This window comes from Mustelus asterias, chromosome 15 (genome assembly GCF_964213995.1).
Source record: "Mustelus asterias chromosome 15, sMusAst1.hap1.1, whole genome shotgun sequence".
In the NCBI taxonomy this organism is placed as follows: Eukaryota; Metazoa; Chordata; class Chondrichthyes; order Carcharhiniformes; family Triakidae; genus Mustelus; species Mustelus asterias.
This window is the reverse complement of record NC_135815.1, coordinates 64,480,383-64,505,234: the sequence shown is the minus strand read 5'-3', so window position 1 is coordinate 64,505,234 and position 24,852 is coordinate 64,480,383. Positions and strand designations below refer to the sequence as shown.

Sequence of the window (24,852 nt, the reverse complement as noted above, 5' to 3'; positions counted from 1 at the left end):
CTGTACACAGTATTCCAAATGTGGCCTTACCAATGTCTTGCACAACTTCAACAAAACGTCCCAACTCCTGTAATCAATGTTCTGACCAATGAAACCAAGCATGCTGAATGCCTTCTTCACCACTCTGTCCACCTGTGACGCCACTTTCAAGGAGCTATGAACATGTACCCCTAGATCTCTTTGTTCTGTAACTCTCCCCATTGCCCTACCATTAACTGTGTAAGTTCTGCCCTGGTTCAATCTACCAAAATGCATCACTTCGCATTTATCTAAATTAAACTCCATCTGCCATTCGTCAGCCTACTGGCCCAATTGATCAAGATCCTGTTGCAATCGGAGATAACTTTCTTCACTGTCCACTAGGACAGTGCTCTGTCCACTATGCCACCAATCTTGGTGTCATCTGCAAACTTACTAACCATGCCTCCTATGTTCTCATCCAAATCATTAATATAAATGACAAATAACAATGGAGCCAGCACTGATCCCTGAGGTACACCACTGGTCACAGGCCTCCAGTTTGAAAAACAACCCTCTACAACCACCCTCTGGCTTCTATCAAGACAGTAAGAAGTCTCACAACACTAGGTTAAAGTCCAACAGGTTTATTTGGTAGCACAAGCCACAAGCTTTTGGAGCACTGCCCCTTCATCAGGTGAACCGGCATCTCCACATTCTGTCAAGAAGCCAATTTTGTATCCATTTAGATATCTCACCCTGGATCCCGTGAGATTTAACCTTATGCAACAACCTACCATGCGGTACCTTGTCAAAGGCCTTGCTAAAGTCCATGTTGACAACATCAACTGCACTGCCCTCATCTACCTTCTTGGTTACCCCTTCAAAAAACTCAATTAAATTTGTGAGACATGATTTTCCACTCACAAAGCTATGCTGACTGTCCCTAATCAGTCCTTGCCTCTCTAAATGCCTGTAGATCCTGTCTCTCAAAATATCTTCCAACAACGTACCCATCACAGATGTGAGGCTCACTGGCCTGTAGTTCCCATGTTTTTCCCTGCAGCCCTTTTTAAACAAAGGCACAACATTTGCCACTCTCCAATCTTCAGGCACCTCACCCGGGACTATTGATGATTCAAATATCTCGGCTAGGGGACCTGCAATTTCCTCCCGAGCCTCCCACAATGTCCTGGGATACACTTCATCAGGTCCGGGGGATTTACCTACCTTGATGCGCTTTAAGACTTCCAGCACTTCTTTCTCTGTAATATGTACACCCCTCAAGACATCACTACTTACTTCCCCAAGTTCCTTAACATCCATGAGGTGTTGAAGTCAGGGTCACCTGACTTGAACGCCTCAGACCTAGGCTCCAGCAAGCAGTGGATATCCCTGTTCATCCACGGTTTCCATGGCAACCATGACTGATGAGGGATGTCAACAACAGCATAAAAACACACAACGTAGCAAAGATTAGTGGGAAGCCAGGGGATTGGGAAGCCTTTAAAGACCAACAGAGGACAACTAAAAAATAAATAAGAGGAAGAAGCTGAAATATGAGGATAAGCTAGTGAGGAATGTAAATGAAGATTGTAAAAGTTTTTTTAGATATATAAAGGGTTAGAGAGAGGAGAGAGTTGACATTGGACCGCTGGGAAATGACGCTGGAGAAGTAGTAATGGGAACAAAGAAATGGCGGAGGAACTGAATAGGTAATTTGCATCAGTCTTCGGGAAGCAGAGGTGAGTATGGTGGCCAGTATAAAGGAAAAGATGCGAGGGAAGCTGAAAGGTCTGAGGTGGATAAATCACCTGGACCAGATGGACTACATCCCAGAGTTCTAAAGGAGATAGCTGAAGATATAATGGAGGCATTAGTGGTGGTCTTTCGAGAATCACTGGAGTCGGGGGGTCCCAGCGAACTGGAAAATTGCTAATGTAACACCCCTGTTTAAGAAGGGAGGGAGGCAAAAGACGGGAAATTACAAACTGGTTAGTCTGACCTCAGTCTTTGGTAAGATTTTAGAGTCCATCATTAACGATGAGTTTTCGGAATACTTGGAAGTGCGTGGTAAAATAGGGCAAAGTCAGCATGGTTTCATCATGGAGAGGTCACGCCTGACAAATTTGTTAGAATTCTTTGAGGAGGTAACAAGCAGATTAGACAAGGGAGAGCCAGTGGATGTTATCTGCTTTGATTTCCAGAAGGCCTTTGACAATGTGCCGCTGAGTAAAATAAGACCCCATGGTGTTAGAGGCAAGGTACTTGCATGGATAGAAGATTGGCTGACTGGTAGAAGGCAAAGAGCAGGGATAAAGGGGTTCTTTTCAGGATGGCAGCTGGTGACTAGTGGAGTTCCACAAGGGTCAATGTTGGGACCGCAACTTTTCACTCTATACATAAATGATCTGGATGAAAGAACTGAGGACATTGTGGCTAAGTTTGCAGATGACACAAAGGCAGAGGGACAGGTAGTATTGAAGAGGCGGGGAGCCTGCAGAAGAACTTGGACAGGTTAGGAGAGTGGGCAAAGAAGTGGCAGATGGAATACAACATGGGGAAGCGTGAAGTTATGCACTTTGGTAGGAAGAATAGAAACATAGACTACTTTCTAAATAAGAAGAATTCAGAAATCAGAAGAAGCGCAAAGGGACTTGGGAGTCTTAGTTCAGGGTTCTCTTAAGGTTAACTTGCAGGTTGACTTGATAGTTAGGGAAGCAAATGTAATGTTAACATTCATTTTGTGAGGACTAGAATACAAAAACAGGAATGTAGTGCTGAGACTTCATAGGGCTCTGGTGAGACCATACTTAGAATATTGTGAGCAATTTTGGGCCCCGTATTGAAGGAAGGATGTGCTGGCTGGCCTTGGAGAGGGTCCAGAAGAGGTTCACGAGAATGATCCCAGGAATGAAAGGCTTGATATATGAGGGGCGTCTGAGGACCCTGAGTCTGTACTCAATGAGTATAGAAGGATGACGGGGATCTTGTTGAAACTTACAGAATAATGAAAGGGCTGGATAGCATGGACATGGGAAGATGTTTCCATTAGTAGGAGAAACTAGGACCCGAGCGCATAGCCTCAGAGTAAAGGGACGACCCCCTCTAGAACAGAGATGAGGAGGAATTTCTTCAGCCAGTGGATGGTGAATCTATGGAATTCATTGCCACAGAAGGCTGTGGAGGCGAGGTCATTGAGTGCATTTAAGACAAAGATAGATAGGTTCTTGATTGGTAAAGGGATCAAAGGTAATGGGGATAAAGTGGGAGAAAGGGGTTGAGAAACTTATCAGCCATGATTTATTGGCGGAGCAGATTCAATGGGTCGAATGGCCTAATTCTGCTCCTGTAGAGGTGTATAAGATGTTGAGAGGCATAGATCGGGTGGACTCTCAGAGGCTTTTTCCCAGGGTGGAAATGTCTGCTACGAGAGGACACAGGTTTAGGGTGCTGGGGGGTAGGTACAGGGGAGATGTTAGGGGTAAGTTTTTCACACAGAGGGTGGTGGGCGAGTGGAATCGGCTGCCGTCAGTGGTGGTGGAGGCGAACTCAATAGGGTCTTTTAAGAGACTCCTGGATGAGTACATGGAGCGTAATAGGATGGAGGGTTATAGGTAGGTCTAGAAGGTAGGGATGTGTTTGGCACAATTTGTGGGCCGAAGGGCCTGTTTGTGCTGTAGTTTTTCTATGTTTCTATGTACCTTATGGTCTTAAATTAAGATAAGGAACAAATTATGGATTGCCCATTTTCCTTTTCTATCATCATCCTAGACAAGCAAGAGGGTAGCCAGGGAGAGGGTTGGCCCACTCGAGGACAAGGGAGGGAATCTATGTGAGGAGCCAGAGGAAATGGGCGAGGTATTAAATGAGTACTTTGCGTCAGTATTCACCAAAAAGGACTTGGTGGATGATGAGTCTGGGAAAGGATGTGTAGTTAGTTTGAGTAAGGAGTCTAACAACACCAGGTTACAGTCCAACAGGTTTATCCACATCATAGTTAGTTTGAGCCATGTTGAGATCAAAAAGGAGGAGGTATTGGGGTTCTTGAGAAACATTAAGGTAGACAAGTCCCCAGGGCCTGATGGGATATAGAACCATAGAAACATAGAAAACTACAGCACAAAACAGGCCCTTCGGCCACACAAGTTGTGCCGAACATATCCCTACCTTTTAGGTCTACCTATAACCCTCCATCCTATTAAGTCCCATGTACTCATCCAGGAGTCTCTTAAAAGACCCTATTGAGTTTGCCTCCACCACCACTGACAGCAGCCGATTCCACTCGCCCACCACCCTCTGTGTGAAAAACTTCCCCCTAACATTTCCCCTGTACCTACACCCCAGCACCTTAAACCTGTGTCCTCTCGTAGCAGCCATTTCCACTCTGGGAAAAAGCCTCTGAGAGTCCACCCGATCTATGCCTCTCAACATCTTATATACCTCTATTAGGTCTCCTCTCATCCTACGTCTCTCCAAGGAGAAAAGACGGAGCTCCCTCAGCCTATCCTCATAAGGCATGCCACTCAATCCAGGCAACATCCTTGTAAATCTCCTCTGCACCCTTTCAATCTTTTCCACATCCTTCCTGTAATGAGGCGACCAGAACTGAGCACAGTACTCCAAGTGGGATCTGACGAGGGTCTTATATAGCTGCATCATTATCCCCGGACTCCTAAACTCAATCCCTCGATTGATAAAGGCCAGCACACCATACGCCTTCTTAACCACCTCCTCCACCTTCCTCAGGGATCAGTGCTGGGATCACGATTTTAGAGTCCTATGGACCCGGACCCCAAGGTCCTTCTGATCCTCTATATACCCCAGAATACTGAGAGAGTCAAGGGAGGAAATTGCTGGGGCCTTGAGATCTTGTATCCTTGTATAATGTGGTCTTTGTATCCTCACTGGCTACAGGGGAGGTCATGATGTGGAAATGCCGGCGTTGGACTCGGGTAAACACAGTAAGGAGTCTAACAACACCAGGTTAAAGTCCAACAGGTTTATTTGGTAGCAAACGCCACGAGCTTTCGGAGCACTGCTCCTTCATCAGATGGAGTGGAAATTCATCCAGAATGGATTCAGAACTGGTTTGCCCAAAGGAGGCAGAGAGTGGGTATAGATGGGTCTTTTTCTAAATGGACGTCGGTCACCAGTGGTGTGCCCCAGGGATCTGTTCTGGGACCCTTGCTGTTTGTCATTTTCATAAATGACCTGGATGAGGAAGCGGAGGGATGGGTTGGTAAGTTTGCCGACGACACGAAGGTTGGTGGGGTTGTGGATAGTCTGGAGGGATGTCAGAAGTTACAAGTCAGAAGAGGGACATAGATAGGATGCAAGACTGGGCGGACAAGTGGCAGATGGACTTCAACCCAGATAAATGCGTCGTGGTCCATTTTGGTAGGACAAATAGGATGAAGGAGTACAATATAAAGGGAAAGACTCTTAGTACTGTAGAGGATCAGAAGGACCTTGGGGTCCGGGTCCATAGGACTCTAAAATCGGCCCCGCAGGTGGAGGAGGTGGTTAAGAAGGCGTATGGTGTGCTGGCCTTTTATCAATCGAGGGATTGAGTTTAGGAGTCCGGGGATAATGATGCAGCTATATAAGACCCTCATCAGACCCCACTTGGAGTACTGTGCTCAGTTCTGGTCGCCTCACTATAGGAAGGATGTGGAAAAGATTGAAAGGGTGCAGAGGAGATTTACTAGGATGCTGCCTGGATTGAGTGGCATGCCTTATGAGGATAGGCTGAGGGAGCTCCGTCTTTTCTCCTTGAAGAGACGTAGGATGAGAGGAGACCTAATAGAGGTGTATAAGATGTTGAGAAGCATAGATCGGGTGGACTCTCAGAGGCTTTTTCCCAGGGTGGAAATGTCTGCTACGAGAGGACACAGGTTTAAGGTGCTGGGGGATAGGTACAGGGGAGATGTTAGGGGTAAGTTTTTCACACAGAGGGTGGTGGGCGAGTGGAATCGGCTGCCGTCAGTGGTGGTGGAGGCGAACTCAATAGGGTCTTTTAAGAGACTCCTGGATGAGTACATGGAGCTTAATAGGATGGAGGATATTGGTAGGTCTAGAAGGTAGGGATGTGTTCGGCACAACTTGTTCTATGTTTCTATGTTTCTAAAACTGGCTCGGTCAAAGAAGACAGAGGGTAGCAGTGGAAGGGTGCGTTTCTGAATGGAGGGCTGTGACAAGTGGCGTTCCTCAGGGATCGGTGCTGGGACCTTTGCTATTTGTAATATATATAAATGATTTGGAGAAAAATGTAACTGGTTTGATTAGTAAGTTTGCGGACGACACAAAAGTTGGTGGATTTGCGGATAGCGATGAAGATCATCAGAGGATACAGCAGGATATAGATCAGTTGGAGACTTGGGCGGAGAGATGGCAGATGGAGTTTAATCTGGACAAATGTGAGGTAATGCATTTTGGAAGGTCTAATACAGATAGGAAATATACAGTAAATGGCAGAAGAGTATTGATCGGCAAAGGGATCTGGGTCACTGAAAGTGGCAATGTAGGTGGAGAGGGTTGTCAAGAAGGCATACGGCATGCTTGCCTTCATAGGTCAGGGCATTGAGTTTAAAATTGGCAAGTCATGTGGCAGATTTATAGAACCTCAGTTAGGCCGTACTTGGAATATAGTGTTCAATTCTGGTCGCCACACTACCAGAAGGATGTGGAGGCTTTGGAGAGGGTACAGAAAAGATTTACCAGGATGTTGCCTGGTATGGAGGGCATTAGCTATGAGGAGAGGTTGGAGAAACTTGGTTTGTTCTCACTGGAGCGGCGGAGTTTGAGGGGCGACCTGAAAGAAGTCTACAAGATTATGAGGGGCATGGACAGAGTGGATAGTCAGAATACAGGTACAGAATTCCCTAAAAGTGACGTCACAGGTGGATAGGGTCGTAAAGAGTGCCTTTGGTACATTGGCCTTTATAAATCGGAGTATCGAGTATAAAAGTTGGAGTGTTATGGTAAGGTTATATAAGGCATTGGTGAGGCCGAATTTGGAGTATTGTGTACAGTTTTGGTCACCTAGTTACAGGAAGGATGTAAATAAGATTGAAAGAGTGCAGAGAAGGTTCACAAGGATGTTGCCGGGACTTGAGAAGCTGAGTTACAGAGAGAGATTGAATAGGTTAGGACTTTATTCCCTGGAGCGTAGAAGATTGAGGGGAGATTTGATAGAGGTGTATAAGATTTTGATGGGTATAGATAGAGTGAATGCAAGCAGGCTTTTTCCGCTGAGGCTAGGGGAGAAAAAAACCAGAGGGCATGGGTTAAGGGTGAAAGGAGAAAAGTTTAAAGAGAATATTAGGGGGGGCTTCTTCACGCAGAGAGTGGTGGGAATGTGGAATGAGCTGCCGGATAAAGTGGTAAATGCGGGGTCACTTTTAACATTTAAGAAAAACTTGGACGGGTTCATGGATGAGAGGGGTGTGGAGGGATATGGTCCAAGTGCAGGTCAATGGGACTAGGCATAAAATGGTTCGGCACAGACAAGAAGGGCCAAAAGGCCTGTTTCTGAGCTGTGATTTTCTATGGTTCTATGGAAAGGTAGGGGGTTTTAGTTAAGTCGGGCAGCATGGTCGGTGCAGGCTTGGAGGGCTGAAGGGCCTGTTCCTGTGCTGTAATTTTCTTTGTTCTTTGTTCTAAACCTTTGATACAATGATTGCTATCCCCTAAATGTTCCTCCACTGACACTTGATCTTCTTGGCCCACATCATTTCCAAAAACCAGGGGCGGAATTTTCCTGTCCCGCCTGCCACTGGAATCGTAGCAAGCGGGACACGGACCATGCAAAGGTCCATTGACCTTGGGTGGGATTTTTTATTCCTTGGCTCTAGCCAAATTGATTCTGGCTTTGAACTTCTGAGATACATTTAACTCTCTCATTCTTTTGAGGAATACCTCTGAGTTAATGATGTAAGTTCCGAAGTTCAATCTTTGGAGTGCACCATTTTTCGTAGTTGGGTTTCCTGAGTCCTCTTTCCTTTCTTGTTCTTTTCCTTTTATTCCTACACTCGTCAGAAGATACTATCTTGACAGAGAGTTTTCCGACATCTGAAGACTGTTGGTTATCTAATTTCACGATGTAATGACATAAGGAAGGTAACAGGCATAAATCACACATCCTACACTTTCAGCAGAAGACAAATAGCACAATGAGCTTATTCATATCCTGACATAGAGTCATAGAGGTTTACAGCATGGAAATAGGCCCTTCGGCCCAACTTGTCCATGCCGCCCTTTTTTTTAAAACCCCTAAACTAATCCCAATTGCCTGCATTTGGCCCATATCTCTCTATACCCATCTTACCCATGTAACTATCTAAATGCTTTTTAAAACACAAAATTGTACCCGCCTCTACTACTACCTCTGGCAGCTTGTTCCAGACACTCACCACCCTCTGTGTGAAAACATTGCCCCTCTGGACACTTTTGTATCTCTCCACTCTCACCTTAAACCTATGCCCTCTAGTTTTAGACTCCCCTACCTTTGGGAAAAGATAGTGACTATCTAGCTGATCTGTGCCCCTCATTATTTTATAGACCTCTATAAGATCACCCCTCAACCTCCTATGCTCCAGAGAAAAAAGTCCTAGTCTATCCAGCCTCTCCTTATAACCCAAACCATCAAGTCCCAGTAGCATCCTGGTAAATCTTTTCTGCACTCTTTCTAGTTTAATAATATCCTTTCTATAACAGGGTGACCAGAATTGTACACAGTATTCCAAGTGTGGCCTTACCAATGTCTTGTACAACTTCAACAAGACATTCCAACTCCTGTATTCAATGTTCTGACTGATGAAACCAAGCATGCCGAATGCCTTCTTCACCACTCTGTCCACCTGTGACTCCACTTTCAAGGAGCTATGAACATGTACCCCTCGATCTCTTTGTTCTGTAACTCTCCCCAATGCCCTACAATTAACTGAGTAAGTCCTGCCCTGGTTCAATCTACCAAAATGCATCACCTCGCATTTGTCTAAATTAAACTCCGTCTGCCATTTGTCAGCCTACTGGCCCAATTGATCAAGATCCTGTTGCAATCGGAGATAACTTTCTTCACTGTCCACTATGCCACCAATCTTGGTGTCATCTGCAAACTTACTAACTATGCCTCCTATATTCTCATCCAAATCATTAATATAAATGACAAATAACAGTGGAGCCAGCACTGATCCCTGAGGCACACCGCTGGTCACAGGCCTCCAGTTTGAAAAACAACTCTCTCCAACAACCCTCTGGCTTCTGTCAAGAAGAGCCAATTAGGATAGGGAACTTTGCTACTTTGATATTTATAAAATTTGCGGCTGAGGGTGCACAGCATTTTGATAATGATCAACTTGAGGAGATTGATGTTCTGCTCAAGTTGGATTCCTCAAGCTTGTTTGCTGAATTGTCATTGGGTAACTACAACATATTACTCACCTTTTGTGCTGTGAAAAATCCATGCTGAATTTCAGTGAGGTTGCATCTTTGTCATGCACTAAAATGTTTTTGAACCTTGTCTTCAAATCATTATTGATTTCCCAATGCTCAAGTACACAGCCAACGTCCTGTACCAGCAGTAAATATACGTGATCACTTTTGCATGAGTGGATTAGTGACAATCGTGAAATCACTGTAGGCTTATTGAAATTTGGATTGATTTTGATTTTGTGGCTTTATCAAATATCTAGTACATGGGTGGTACAGTGGTTAGCACTGCTGCCTCACAGCGTCAGGGTCCTGGGTTTAATTCTGGCCTCAAGTCACTGACTGTGTGGAATTTGCACGTTCTCCCCATGTCTACGTGGGTTTCCTTTGGGTGCTCCGGTTTCCTCCCACAGTCCAAAGAGATGTGCAGGTTAGGTGGATTGGCCATGCTAAATTCATCCTTCGTGTCAGGACCTGTAACGACTTGATTACCTGTTAAGACTTGCATTCCAACCATTATCTTGTAATTGAGTCTGTGTCTATATATGCCCTGTTTGTGAACCCAACTCTCCACTCACCTGATAAAGGAGCAGTGCTCCGAAAGCTTGTGCTATCAAATAAACCTGTTGGACTTTAACCTGGTGTTGTGAGGCTTCTTACTGTATCAGGGGGATTGGGATTAGCAGGGTAGATAAGTGGGATTACGGAGATAGGGCCTGGGTGTGACTCGATGGGCTGAATGGCCCCCTTCTGCACTGTAGGGATTGTATGGATTGTATATATAAGCTATAGAAAGTGATATTAAAAGCTTTTTCCAACTAAAAATGTCTTGATAGTTTCATAATGTTTAATTAAAGCTTTAAAAGCAAGTCAGATTTAAAATATGCCTTCTCTGTAATGCCAGTGTTAAATTTTCTTTTGACAGCTGAAGATGTATGATGCCTTGTTTTCACAAGTGGAAATCTGGTTCCGGTTCATCTTTGTAGTTTTCACCTTCATGGTCACAGTAAGTATAGCCTGTGCTACTAGTTATTAGTCTCCTGATACATGATGTCTTGATGTTAAGAATGATGGTGCTCAAAGTCCTTTATATCAAAATGTAGGCAGCTTTATATTGTATGTTACATATTTTTACAATGTGAGCTGAATTAAAGGATAATGTACTGTTAGTTGTGGTGCTAAATGAAAAGGCTTGTGTGCAATAAAGTCAATTTTGGATCAGTTTACATTTTTTTCCTGATTTTTATTGATTCATGGGATGTGATGTTGCCCCACTTTAGTCCATATGAACATCTTTTCTATCCCTTTGTTGCCTCTTGCCTCAACTATTCCAATAAAAACAGAAAATGCTGTAAATACTTAGCAGGTGAGGCACCATCTCTGGCTTTTCTAATTTTATTTAAAATATCTAGTATCTACAGTATCTTGCTTTTGTGTCAACTATTCCAATGCTCTTCTGACAGAACACCCATCCTCACTCTAAAAATTGTTTTGTTTTCTATCTTCACATTCTTTTTTCCCCTTGAAGAATGGTATGGAATGTTGCAAGAATTTTGCAACCCGATTGCAACCTGCTTGGAGCTGCGTGAATGCTCCTTTCATGGCCAGAAGGCCTTGGAATAGGTCTTGATCCCAGCTCAGATGCAAGAGTGCTCTTAAAAATTTCAAGTAATCTAAAAGGTTGCTGCCCATATTCTATACCATTCGAAGTCACACTCATTCATTTCCCCTATCCATGTTGACCTACATTGGTTCAAATTTGAAATTTTTGTCCTTGTGTTCCATGGTCTCACCTCTTCCCCATGTCTCAAATCTGCTACAGCTCAATTATCTCCTCATTTCCTCCAAGAATATGTCTTTCTTCTGAGTTTAACCTCACATCCCTGCCCCTCTTGCTTCACTTCACCCTTGACTTCAGCTGTCTAGGTTTGAAGCTCTGGAATGCCCTCAACTAAACCATTTCACCCATCCATTTCCCTGCTGAGCTTCTATCCCTTTGACTAGTTTTATAGTCAACCCTCCTCATTTCTCTTTTTTTGCCTAATTGGCTATGTCACTGCACAAAATAAATAATTCTGTGAAGTTTCACCTGAAAAGCCTGCACCTGTCTCTTCTACGTTTTATTTGCTACCAAATAAACCTGTTGGACTTTAACCTGGTGTTGTGAGACTTCTTACTGTGTTCACCCCAGTCCAACGCCGGCATCTCCACATCATCTTCTACATTTCCCAGCTTCTTTTGCATACTTGCCTGAATGAGGAGACTTACTCATTGTGCAAATTATCTACTCCAGTTTTCAGCAGGCGGGATTGACTACAGAAGCAGAAAATCCCACGAGAGTCCCAAAACACATTTTACACCAGTGCGATTTCCTGTAGCAATTATCTCCCCCCACCCTCCCTGCCAGTGCAGTAATGGGATTCCCAAAGTTCACCATTGGGATCCCCATTAGAATAAATTTAAATGTCAAAATTATGCCTTTATGCCTTACTATTTTTAATTCTTTTGTATTGGGACATCCTTGCCTTTTAGAACCCAAGTTACTGATGGAGTGGGCTCTGTCAGCATGATGTCATGCGACCCGATCCTTGAAATATTTTTTCAGTGTATCTAGCAATATGGTGGAGGAAGCCACCATTGGCGCCAGTGGCTCCCATGCCCTTTTACCTGTAGAATTCGTTTTTCGGAAGTCGGATCAAAAACTGAAGAGACACGGGTTTCTCCGAAAGCCTTCTTTATTGCATCGGAGGAGAGATCGCAAGACCATGCACATCCAGCATGGGTTCGTGAGTCTCTCTCCGACTTACAACACAGTTTTCAGTTATACCCGACGGAGATACATCCACATACTTCTGTTAGCCAATAAGGGCGTAGCTGTATTGTTACATTTTGATTAGATTACTTTCAAGAACAAAAAGCAATAGCCACGTAAAGACATGGCTATTAAAGTTTCTTAGATTAATTTCAAGAACAAAAGGCGATAGCTACGTAAGGACATGGCTATTAAAGTTTCTGATTAGATTACCTTCAAGGACAAAAGGCCAATTGATAAGGCCCTGCCCTCCGAAGCCAGAACCACAATTACCTATTAGCAGTTTCTTTAACGTGATCATTAGTTTCGCTTGTTGCCCTCGCCTCAGGCCCTTTCCAAAACCAGTTTATCCCTCAACTGATTTCTAGTTACGCATCCCAATTTTAACCCTTTCCTCTTGTGAATCTATCTTATACACATTCTCATACCCACCCACTCCCACACTGCAAAAATATGAGAAAATTCCACCCTTAGATACTACAAGTATTCACGTCACACAATCAGACTATACATCCCAAAATGTCATTGCAAGTTGCTCAACTCCCATAATATAGTGGTAGGCTGACACTTCTGATTTCAGTAAAGTTATGAACAGAGAATGAACTTATCAGCACAAAGGGGATGATCAGTCATGCTGTTAATTATTTACAAAAGCGGGTGCAAAGATAAATTTTCTTCTGGATATGGTCTTCTAATTGAATATCAGGTCCAGGTGAAAATAATTCCCCCAGAATAACTGCCAACACTTCTATTTGTACTAGTGCTATTTATACAGGCAAACTCTACTTCTCACAATGTCCCTAAACTCTTCATGGAATCAGAAGAAGGCCATTTAAGAAACATTGAAAATCGTTGCAGGAGTAGGCCATTCGGCCTTTCGGGACCAGCATTCAATATGATCATGGCTGATCTTGCACTTTCAGTATCCCACTCCTGTTTTCTCTCCATACCCCTTGATCCCTTTAGTTGCAAGGCCACATCCAGGTCCCTCTTGAACATTTCTAATGAACAACAGCTTTCTGTGGTAGAGAATTCCAAAGGTTCACAACTCTCTGAGTGAAGAAGTTCTTCCTCATCTCAATCCTGAATGACTTACCACTTATTCTTAGACTGTGACCCTCTAGTCCTGGATTTCCCCAACATCAGGAACGTTCTTCCCGCATCTAGCCTCTCCAGTCCCATCAGTGTTTTATATGTTTCTACGAGATCCCCTCTTATTCTTCTAAATTCCAGTGAGTACAAGCCCAGTCGATCTAGTCTCTCTTCATATGTCAGTCCTGCCATTCCAGGAATCAGTCTGGTGGACCTTTGCTGAACTCCCTCAATTGCAAGAACATCCTTCCTCAGACTAGGAGACCAAAACTTGGTGAGGCCACACCTCAAGGTGTGACCTCACCAAGGCCCTGTATAACTGCAGCAAGACATCCTTACTTCTATACTCAAATCCTCTTGCTATGAAGGCCAGCATGCAATTAGCTTTCCTCACCACCTGCTGTACCTGCATGCCAACCTTCTGTAACTGTTCCATCATGACACCCAAGTCATATTGCACTTCCCCTTTTCCTAAACTGTCACCATTTAGATAATAATCTTCCTAAATAATTAACAGCATGGGGGAATTATTTTCACCTGGACCTGATATTCAATTAGAAGACCATATCCAGAAGAAAATTTATCTTTGCACCCGCTTTTGTAAATAATTAACAGCATGACTGATCATCCCCTTTGTGCTGATAAGTTCATTCTCTGTTCATAACTTTACTGAAATCAGAAATGGGGGTAGGGCCATGGGGCGGCACGGTAGCACAGTGGTTAGCACTGCTGCTTCACAGCTCCAGGGTCCCGGGTTCGATTCCCAGCTCGGGTCACTGTCTGTGTGGAGTTTGCACATTCTCCTCGTGTCTGCGTGGGTTTCCTCCGGGTGCTCCAGTTTCCTCCCACAGTCCAAAGATGTGCGGGTTAGGTTGATTGGCCAGGTTAAAAATTGCCCCTTAGAGTCCTGAGATGCGTAGGTTAGAGGGATTAGCAAGTAAAATATGTGGGGATAGGGCCTGGGTGGGATTGTGGTCGGTGCAGACTCGATGGGCCGAATGGCCTCCTTCCGCACTGTAGGGTTTCTATGAACTTCTATGAACTTCCTGTTTTTGCCACCCCTTGAGGATAGCTTCACATTGATCCGCATTATATTGCATTTGCCAAGTATTTGCCCACTCAGCCAGCCTGTCCAAGTCACCCTGCAGCCTCTTAGCATCCTCCTCACAGCACACACTGCTTAGTGTTGTCTGCAAATTTGGAGATATTGCATTCAATTCCTTCGTTCAAATCATTAATATATAGTGTGAATAGCTGGGGTCCCAGCACTGAACCCTGCAGTAGCTCACCAGCCACTGCCTGCCACTCTGAAAAGGACCCGTTTATTCCCACTCCCTGCTTTCTGTCTGCCAACCAGTTCTGTACACACGTGAAAACATTACCTCCAATACCATGAGCTTTAATTTTGCTCACTAACCTCTTGTGTGGGATCTTGTGAAAAGCCTTTTGAAAGTCCAGATACACAACATCCAATGGTTCACCCTTGTCCATTCTACCGGTCACATCCTCAAAAATTTCCAGATAATTTGTCAGGCACGATTTCCCTTTAGAGAATCCATGCTGACTTGGACTGATCCTGTCACTGTTTTCCAAGTGCTCAGTTATTATGTCCTTAATAATTGACTCCAGCATTTTCCCTACCACCAATGTCAAGCTAACTGGTCTATAATTCCCCGTTTTCTCTATCCCTCCTATTTTAAAAAGTGGGGTTACATTAGCTACTCGCCAATCCTTTGAACCTCTTCCAGAGTCTCTGGAAGGCCCAGCCACGTCTGTGGTGACTCTTTGATGGATCAATTCACCTAGTTCCATTCCGCTGTCTTTTTCCTGAAGCTCTGCATTTATTTTCTTTTCAGATAATCAATACCCTTTTGAAAACCCCTACTGATCCTGCCTCCACTACAGTCTCAGGCAATGCATTCCAGGTCCTAACTATATGGTGAACCAGTGGATGTTGTGTATCTGGACTTTCAAATGCATTAAAACGTTTTTCTTCATGTCACCATTGCTTCTCTTGCCTTAAATCTATACTTTCTGGTTCTCAATCCTTTTACCAATGGAACAGTTTCTCCCTGTCTATTCAGTCCTCCAGACTTCTCAAAATTTTGAATATCTCGATCAAAATTCCTCTCAACCTTCTCTTCCCCAAGAAGAACCGTTCCAACTTCTACAATCCTTTGCGTAACTTAAGTTCCCTATACCCGACACCATTCTCGTGAATCTTTTCTGCACCCTCTTGTGTTCAAACGCCTTCACTTCCCTCCTAATTTAAAAATTCTGGACTCTATTCCCTGCTGTGTTCTATATCCAGAAATAATGAAAGTACTCCAACCCCTGACTATCAGGTTATAATGCCATGGGACATCAGCTCATGATTCAAAATGTTGTGTCTGTGCGATTTTAACGTTGTATAATTAGAAGATTCCAGAAGCATTGCTCATTGGTCTGTATAACAATCATACGATCAACATTGAACAGCCATTTCCAGCAATTAATTTCAGAAAAACAGTTGTGTTGCTTGATCTGTTTTTGCTGCCAGGATTACCAACCTCCTAGAGTGCTCGGACTCTTGCCACCCACTCTGACACTCCACTTAGCAGCAGCTTTCTTGGCAATCTGACTTCTGACTTGCCCACCTCAACTTCTCTCATATTTTTAAGAAGTCTACTTGCTGCACCATACAGACCCTCCACACATCCTTGTCAACTGTGAACAACACCATAGGAGATCCATTGGTAAATGACAAATAAAGAGGAGTAAAATTGGTGTCAAAATTGAAACTTGAATAATTTTGTTTTCTGACAGTGATATTTTGTTCCTAAGTTTGTGACTGATTGAAATGTTATTGTACCTGAAGAATTTTTTTTGATTCCACAGTGCTTGTTTGCTCACTCTTTGAGGAAGTTTTCAATGAAAGATTGGGCAATTGAACAGAAGTGGATGTCCATTCTACTGCCTTTGTTACTGCTTTATAATGGTACGTGTCAGCACTTTTTAGATGTTGCACTTCTTGGCATGGGACATTTTGTTTTCTAAATTGAAATGTTTTTCTCTTTATATTAGCAAGGCTGTTATTTGTTCATTGTGCCAGTTATCTTGTGAAGCAATGGCTGTTGTTTTACACGTACTGTCCTTTCTGCCTTTTATTCAAGTTCAAATCAATACTTGTGAAGGTCTGAGTTTTTAACAAATTTATTCTGAGCTCACGCACAACTTTTTCACTTGGTTTATGTTAGCCATTTTATCTTCGGCAAATGCTTTTTCTTTCTTTGAATATAATCTTCTCTCTTTACTTTCTATTTTATGTCTTGACAACTATTGTGATCAAATACCCTTCTTGTTCAATTCAGTAGCTGACCAAGGGAGACAATAGAGACTGAACTTATTTCAGAGTGAGGCATTATTTACGGTAGAAGTTTATTTATTTGCCTCTGCCTTCCCTAAGCGTTCACTAAACCATTCTTCTTCCTTTAAGTTGCACTGGCATTCATCAAATAATTTGAGCAATCTTCTTAACTCCCTTGCTTTAAAAATATATAAACATGACATATACTCATTCATATAAATAAGGCAATCATGCCTGCAAGCACAATGCAGAAATGGTGCAACTTCCAATGTGAGATCAAGAATTACTATCTGCAGACATTCTTACTGATAGATCAAAAACTACTACCTGTGTTGTGCAGCCAGTCTTTTCAGGAGATTGGGAATCCAAAGGGATCCCAGTGAATAATGCTCCTTGAACTGTTTGATGTACTTGAAAACACAGGGCGGCACGGTAGCACAGTGGTTAGCACTGCTGCTTCACAGCTCCAGGGATCTGGGTTCGATTCCCGGCTTGGGTCACTGTCTGTGTGGAGTTTGCACATTCTCCTCGTGTCTGCATGGGTTTTCTCCGCGTGCTCCAGTTTCCTCCCACAGTCCAAAGATATGCGGGTTAGGTTGATTGGCCATGCTAAAATTGCCCCTTAGTGTCCTGAGATGCGTAGGTTAGATGGGTTAGCAGGTAAATATGTAGGGATATGGGGGTAGGGCCTGGGTGGGATTGTGGTCGGTGCAGACTCGATGGGCCGAATGGCCTCTTTCTGTACTGTAGGGTTTCTATGATTTCTATGATTCTAGAATCCCAACACCTATTCACTAGCTAGGTGCCCATTTTATTTGGCAGCATATGTTGCCATGGTGCTTTAAGAGAGAGTGCAGAGAAGGTTTACCAGGATGTTGCCTGGTATGGAGGGTCTTAGCTATGAGGAGAGATTGGGTAAACTGGGCTTGTTCTCCCTGGAAAGACGGAGAATGAGGGGAGACCTAATAGAGGTGTACAAAATTATGAAGGGTGAACAGTGGGAAGCTTTTTCCCAGGTTGGAGGTGACGATCACGAGGGGTCACGGGCTCAAGGTGAGAGGGGCGAGGTATAACTCAGATATCTGAGGGACGTATTTAAAGCAGAGTGTGGTGGGGGCCTGGAATGCGCTGCCAAGTAGGGTGGTGGAGGCAGACACACTGCATCGTTTAAAACTTACCTGGATAGTCACATGAGCAGTCTGGGAATGGAGGGATACAAACGAATGGTCTAGTTGGACCAATGAGCGGCACAGGCTTGGAGGGCCGAAGGGCCTGTTTCCTGTACTGTTCTTTGTTCTTTGTTAAAGTTCAAGTGCAGTGTTTATATAAACTGTTTGATGCACTGTTTTCTTTTTTTTAGATCCATTCTTCCCACTCTCATTTCTTGTAAATAGTTGGTTTCCAGGAATGCTTGACGACCTATTCCAAGCGGTCTTTCTGTGTGCATTGTTGCTGTTTTGGCTCTGTGTTTACCATGGATTTCGTGTGCAGGTAAAGAATTGCAGTGGAGCTTTGCAGAATTTGTTGCCTGCCAAGCAAACACCTCCCCTTCCCAAGCACCTCTTTCTTCCGTTCCCTACCATTCTGTCATCTTCCTCTGGCCCCAATAGTCCCAATGCATCTGTACTTCACTAGCCCACTTTTCCCCACCAAGTCATAGTCATAGAGTTGTACAGTACAGAAAAGGCCCTTCGGCCCATCCAGTCTGCACTGACAATAACTACCACTAAAGTCGCACTAATCCCATTTTCCAGCACTTGTCCCATATTCTTAAATGTTATGATGTTTCAAGTGCTCATCCAAACACTTTACAAAGGTTTTCAGGTTTCCGGCCTCTATTACCTTCCCAGGCAGTGCAATCCAGATACCCACCACCCTCTGAGTGAAAAAATGTTTTTTAGATCCCCTCTGATTTGTGGGCGCAACTACTTTAAACAGCAATAACAATGTATGATAGCCAGCCACTAAAGTTGATATTAGGGTTAGATGAGCAAAAGTCAGGTGAAAGTGATAGATTTTAAAGGAGGCAAACAAGTTTGAAAGGTGTCGGGAGGGAATTCGAGCTTTAAGGCCTATGCAACTAAAGGTGCGGCCACCAACAGAGATAGAAATAGACCGTCTTAATAATGGTATTCAACTAAGATTGGAGACTCACTCAAGGTCAAATGTGGCACCTAGGTTGCAAACAAACCTAATTATCTGGATAGACATGTGAACAGACGGGAAATAGAGGGATACAGGCGATTGGTCTAGATAGGACAACATGATCAGCGCAGGCTTGCAGGGCTGAAGGGCCTGTTCCTGTGCTGTACTGTTCTTTGTACAAGTAAAAACTAATGCTGTGTTTTTAAATGAGGTCACTAAAGGGCAGTATGTGGATGAGAAATAAGGGGGGAAACCAATGCTACGTTCTTGGGTGTTTTATTGGGAACTATGACACAAAGGCAGAGAGAGATAAGGATGTAGTCATCAGTTTGATAAAATCTTGTGGCAAACAGAGGATCAAAGGCTAGATAAGATTTTGAGAGTGCGATTATTAGTGAATTGGATAATAGTTTCTTCCAGAGACAGATATAGTAGAGTTAGAGTGTAGGAAGAGATATGGGTGGTGAGTGATACAAAGGAAACAATCAGTGATGGCCTTATTTGCAATTGATACAATGGGACTAATAAGACCATAAAAGATGTCAAGTCAAGAGAAAGGCTAGGTCTAGGGAGTTTAAATGAATTGGGGAATTTACATAGAAGGAGAGATTTTGGGATGATAAGAGGGCACTAAACATGGGAAAGAGAGCATGATGGGTTTAGGTGGAGGTTGAAATCACCAAGGACGAGAAGTCATTCAGTGCAGAGGCTGAGGGAAGAAAGCAATGAAGATATCTTGATGATAAAATTTTTATCATACTTCAGAGGGCAGTAGCAAATGGTGGTTTGGAAAGAGGTGTGAGGAATGGAACATGATGAGATCTCACAGGAGGGAGACCTTATTATCTGGTGAGAAGAGCCACACTGCCACTGCTGTGTAAAAACTCTGCCTCATACATCTCTTTTAAAACTTGCCCCTCGCATCTTAAACCTATGCCACCTAGTAATTGACTCTTCCACCCTGGGAAAAAGCTTCTGACTATCCACTCTGTCCATGCCTCTCATAATCTTGTAGACTTCTATCAGATCTCTCCTCAACCTCCGTCGCTCCAGTGAGAACAAACCAGGTTTCACCAACCTCTCCTCATAGCTAATGCCCTCCATACCAGGCAACATCCTGGTAAATCTTTTCTGTACCCTCTCCAAAGCCTCCACATCCTTCTGGTAGTGTGGCGACCAGAATTGAACACTATATTCCAAGTGCGGCCTCACTAAGGTTCTATAAAGCGTCAACATGACTTGCCAATTTTTAAACTCAATACCCCGGCCGATGAAGGCAAGCATGCCGTATGTCTTCTTAACTACCTTCTCCACCTGCATTGCCACTTTCAGTGACCTGTGTACCTGTACACCCAGATCCCTTTGCCTATCAATACTCCTAAGGGTTCTGCCATTTACTGTATATTTCCTATCTGTATTAGACCTTCCAAAATGCATTACCTCACATTTGTCCAGATTAAACTCCATCTGCCATCTCTCCGCCCAAGTCTCCAACTGATCTATATCCTGCTGTATCCTCTGATGGTCCTCATCGCTATCCGCAAATCCACCAAGCTTTGTGTCGTCCGCAAACTTACTAATCAATCCAGTTACATTTTCCTCCAAATCATTTATATATATTACAAACAGCAAAGGTCCCAGCACTGATCCCTGAGGAACACCACTTGTCACAGCCCTCCATTCAGAAACATACCCTTCCACTGTTACCCTCTGTCTTCTTTGACCAAGCCAGTTTTGTATTCACCTTGCCAGCTCACCTCTGATCCCATGCGACTTCACCTTCTGCACCAGTCTGCCATGAGGGACCTTGTCAAAGGCCTTACTGAAGTCCATGTAGACAACATCCACTGCCCTACCCTCATCAATCATCTTCGTCACTTCCTCGAAAAACTCGATCAAGTTCGTGATCAAGCTCGATCAAGTTTGTGCTGAAATCTTATCCGGGCCCATAGCCTTTGCAGTATCTAGTGCCTTCAGCCATTTCTTGATATCATGTGCAGTGAATCGAATTGGCTGGAGATCTGTGATGCTGGTGACCTCCAATGAGGACAAGATGGATCATCCATTTGACACTTCTGGTTGCAGATTGTTGCAAATACTTCAGCCTTATGTTTTGCACTGATGTGCTGTCCTGCCCATCATTGAGAGTGGGAATATTTATGGAACGTCCTGCTCCAATGAGTAGTTTAATTTTCCAGTGCCTCAAGGAGCCTGTGGGAGGAGGCCAATAAAGGCACAGACAGAAACTGTAGGCTTCTCCGATTGGGAGTCGAGCCTAGTTTGACAGCAAGAAAACAGGAAGGTGGGGGAGTATTGGAGGGTTGGGAAAGAGAATTGGGAAAGCAGAGTACCTGAGTGGAGAACTGAAAAGAGACATGATTATAGAAAATCTAAGAGAGGTAAATCTAAAGCGAGCACAGAGGTGAGCACTGCTGCCTCACAGCGCCAGGAACCAGGGTTTGATTCTGGACTTAGGTGACTGTCTGTCTGTGTGGAGTTTGCATGTTCATAGAATCCCTACAGTGCAGAAGAGACCATTTAGCCCTTTGGGTCTGTACTGACTCTCTGACAGAATATTTTATGCAGACCCTCTTACCTGCCTTATCCACATAGCACCACACATTTCCCATGCCTAATCCATCTAACCTACACATCTTGGGTCACTAAGGGGCAATTTAGCATGGCTAATCCACTTAACCTGCACATCGTTGGACTGTGGAAGGAAACCAGAGCACCTGGAGGATACCCATGCAGTCACGGGGAGAACATGCAAACTCTAGTCAGAAATCAGAAAATTTCTAACAGTCATCAAGGCCGGAATTGAACTTGGGTCCCTGGAGCAGTTTTGTTTTCCACTGTGCCACCCGTTCGCCTCTTGTCTGTGTTGGTTTCCTCTGGGTGCTCCGGTTTCCTCCCACAGTTGAAAGATCTGCAGGTTAGGTGAATTGGCCATGCTAAATTGTGTCCAAAGATGTGTAGATTAGATATATTAGCCATGTGTTGGGTTATGGGAATGGGACAGGGGTTGGGCCTGGATAAGATGCTCCTTCAGTGAGTCAGTGCAGACGGGCTGAATGGCCTCCTTCTGCATTGTAGGGATTCTATAGAAAAAATGTTAAAAAGAAAGAGAGAAAGTAGAAATTGTTTAATGAGCTCAGGTCCAAAGCAACAAAGCCAATGTGTGTGCAAGGGGACTTGGAGAGCTCTAGTTACATGGATCAAGTTAAAAATTAGTTCATAAATGCATGATGGTAAACAGGACATAGAATCAAAGTGCAGAAGGAGGCCTTCGGCCCGTCGAGTCTGCACCAATCACAATTCCACCCAGGCCCTTAACCCCTTATATTTACCCTGCTAATCCCCCTGACATTATGGGTCAATTTAGCATGGCCAATCAACCTAACCCGTACATCTTTGCGTGTGGGAGAAAACCAGAGCACCAGGAGGAAACCCACATAGACACGGGGAGAATGTGCAAACTCCATACAGTCACCCGAGGCCGGAATTGAACCTGGGTCCCTGGTGCTGTGAGGCTGCAGTGCTAACCACTGTGCCACTGTGGACATAATAGGAAGGGGCTCAGAGTTAACTGTGGAGGCCCAAGGAAGAAGAATGGTGGTTTAGGTAGGTTGGGACCAGCATGGAGCATCAATGAATTGTTGTCCTAATTCCGAGACCAGTGCAGTGAGCGAAATTTAGAAGCTGTTTGAGGGTAGTGTGTCAGAGGATGCTCTGACAGAGGAGTTATCATAGGAGGGAGTCAGTTGAAGTATAGGAAAATGATGGCAGAGTTGGAGGGCAGCAAAAAATCCAAAAGCAACTCAGGTTAATGATTTTCTGACTAGCATTTGATGTTATGCATTTGTCCAAGTCTAATCAACTGTGTATATTTTTATTTCCCATTCAGGGAGAAAGGAAATTTATGACTTTCTATTTGCCCAAACTGTTTATTGTTGGCCTCCTTTGGTTGGCTGCAGTGACACTGGGAATTTGGCAGACGTAAGTAGCATCAATTTTACTTAGACCCTTTAACTGAAAACTGTTGAAGTTAATTTGCAGATTAACATTTTATATGATTCTGGTTCCAAGATCTGTTACCCAGCTTGGACATAACAGCTTTTGTCATAATTTCAGCATGAAGTGACGGATTGCTGGTAATTATAGAGTCATAGTCACAGTCATAGAGGTCTACAGCACAGAAAAAGGCCCTTTAGCCCATCACAACTGCACGGGTCAAAGACAAACCACCTAACTACTGTAATTCCATTTTCCTGCACTTAGTCCACAGCCTTGCATGCCTTGGCATCGCAATTGCACATCTAAATACTTCATAAATGTTATGAGGGTTCTTGCCTCCACCACCCTTAAAGCAATGAGTTCCAAACTCCCACCATCTTCTGGGTGAAAAAGATTTTTCTTATATTCCCTCTAAATCTTTCTTTAAATCCCCTGGTCATTGATCCCTCCACCAACGGGAAAAGTTTCTTCCTGTTTACCATATCTGTGCCCCTGATAATTTTATACTTCTCAATCATGCTCCCCTCAGTCTCCTTGCTCCAAGGAAAACAACCCCAGTCTATCCAATCTCTCTTCATAGCTAAAACTCTCCAGCCCAGTAAATCCTTGTAAATCTCTTCTGCACCCTTTCCATTGCCATCACATCCCTTGGATTTCAGAACTGCACACAATACTCTAGCTGTGGTCTATCCAGCCTATCCAATGTTTTATATAGTTTCAGCATAACCTCCCTGCTCATAAACGCTATACTTTAACTAATAAGGGCAAGTATACCATATGTCTTCTTAACCACTTTATCCACCTGTCCTGCTAGCTTAAGGGACCGAAATACAGGTATACCCAGGTCCTTCTGATTCTTGGTGTATCCCAGGGTTCTGCCATTCATCATATATTGCCTTGTCTTGTTTGTCCTGCCCAAGTGCATCTCCTCACACTTATCCGGATTGAATTCCATTTGCTACTGATCAGCCCATCTGACCAGCCCATCTATATCCTCCTGTAATCAAAGACTATCCTCCTCACTATTTGCCACCCTAGCAATTTTAATATCATATGCAAACTTACTGATCAACCCTCCTATATTTAAGTCTAAATCATTTATATAAATCGCCAACAGCTTAGATATTTGAAGGTATCAGCACCCTTGAGCATCAGATTGTCTGTGCTGAAAGATGGTGGTACTGGACCATGACATTTTACTTTCTGATGCATTTCGTCAAACCAAACTATTCACAGGCATGAAATAGTCTATCCATTTGCCATTGAAGGTGTTCCTTAGTATAGAATGCTAATGTGGCAACATCAATGTAGGACAACTCTCGTAACAAGGACAGTGCACTTTTGTCTTGAATTTCAGGTGGCCAAATCTGAGCAACATTCCATCAATTCTGTTATGTAACTAAACACGCTCTGTTGATGAGCTGAAGACGTATGACAGCAGCAAAGAGAAGAATATGCAAAGGAGTGTTGGTACCTGACACAACCCTACTAGAAATATTAGGGGTCTCTCATATTGCCATGTGATAGCTAACCTTGTCCACCAGTTTGTCATGTAAAGAGGATCACACTGAGCAGCTTCAGAGGGCAGCCAATTTTCTCAAGCACTTAAATAGAATGCCTCTGCTCATTTGGTCAAATGTCTTTGGTGAGACCAAAGAAGGCAATATGTAGTGTTCTCCTTTGTTACGGCATTTCTCTTACAGAAACCCGACTTGAGAGCACAAAACTGAAAGTCAACCAAATCTGCATCCTCAGTGCATTCCTCTACAGTCAGGAAACATAGGCAGGAGAAAAGGCTTAGATTTCTACTTAGTAAAATGTCATGGTCCAGTACCACCATCTTTCAGCACAGACAATCTGATGCTCAAGGGTGCTGATACCTTCAAATATCTAAGTTTCTACTTCACTGTCTCTGAAGTATGCACAGCATCTCTTGGTAGGGCAAGGTCACCATCTCAGAGATCCTGGAGCATGCTAATTCCATCAACACATCAACAAATGTCGCTAGCTTGGCCATATTCACCAGGAGGATGACAGCCGTGCACCCAAA

At 43.8% G+C, this 24,852-nt stretch overlaps 1 protein-coding gene across 4 annotated transcripts in view; it reads left to right on the top strand.

Annotated features, from left to right (window-relative positions):
- tmem181 (transmembrane protein 181) overlaps nucleotides 1–24,852 on the top strand; it is a 199,900-nt gene that overhangs the window by 94,423 nt on the left and 80,625 nt on the right. For all 4 annotated transcript variants that reach the window (XM_078230007.1, XM_078230009.1, XM_078230008.1 and 1 more), the window contains 4 exons: nucleotides 10,316–10,396; nucleotides 16,172–16,271; nucleotides 18,001–18,131; nucleotides 22,693–22,784. In XM_078230007.1, the coding sequence (XP_078086133.1) occupies nucleotides 10,316–10,396; nucleotides 16,172–16,271; nucleotides 18,001–18,131; nucleotides 22,693–22,784 (404 nt within the window). The remainder of the gene's footprint in view (nucleotides 1–10,315; nucleotides 10,397–16,171; nucleotides 16,272–18,000; nucleotides 18,132–22,692; nucleotides 22,785–24,852) is intronic.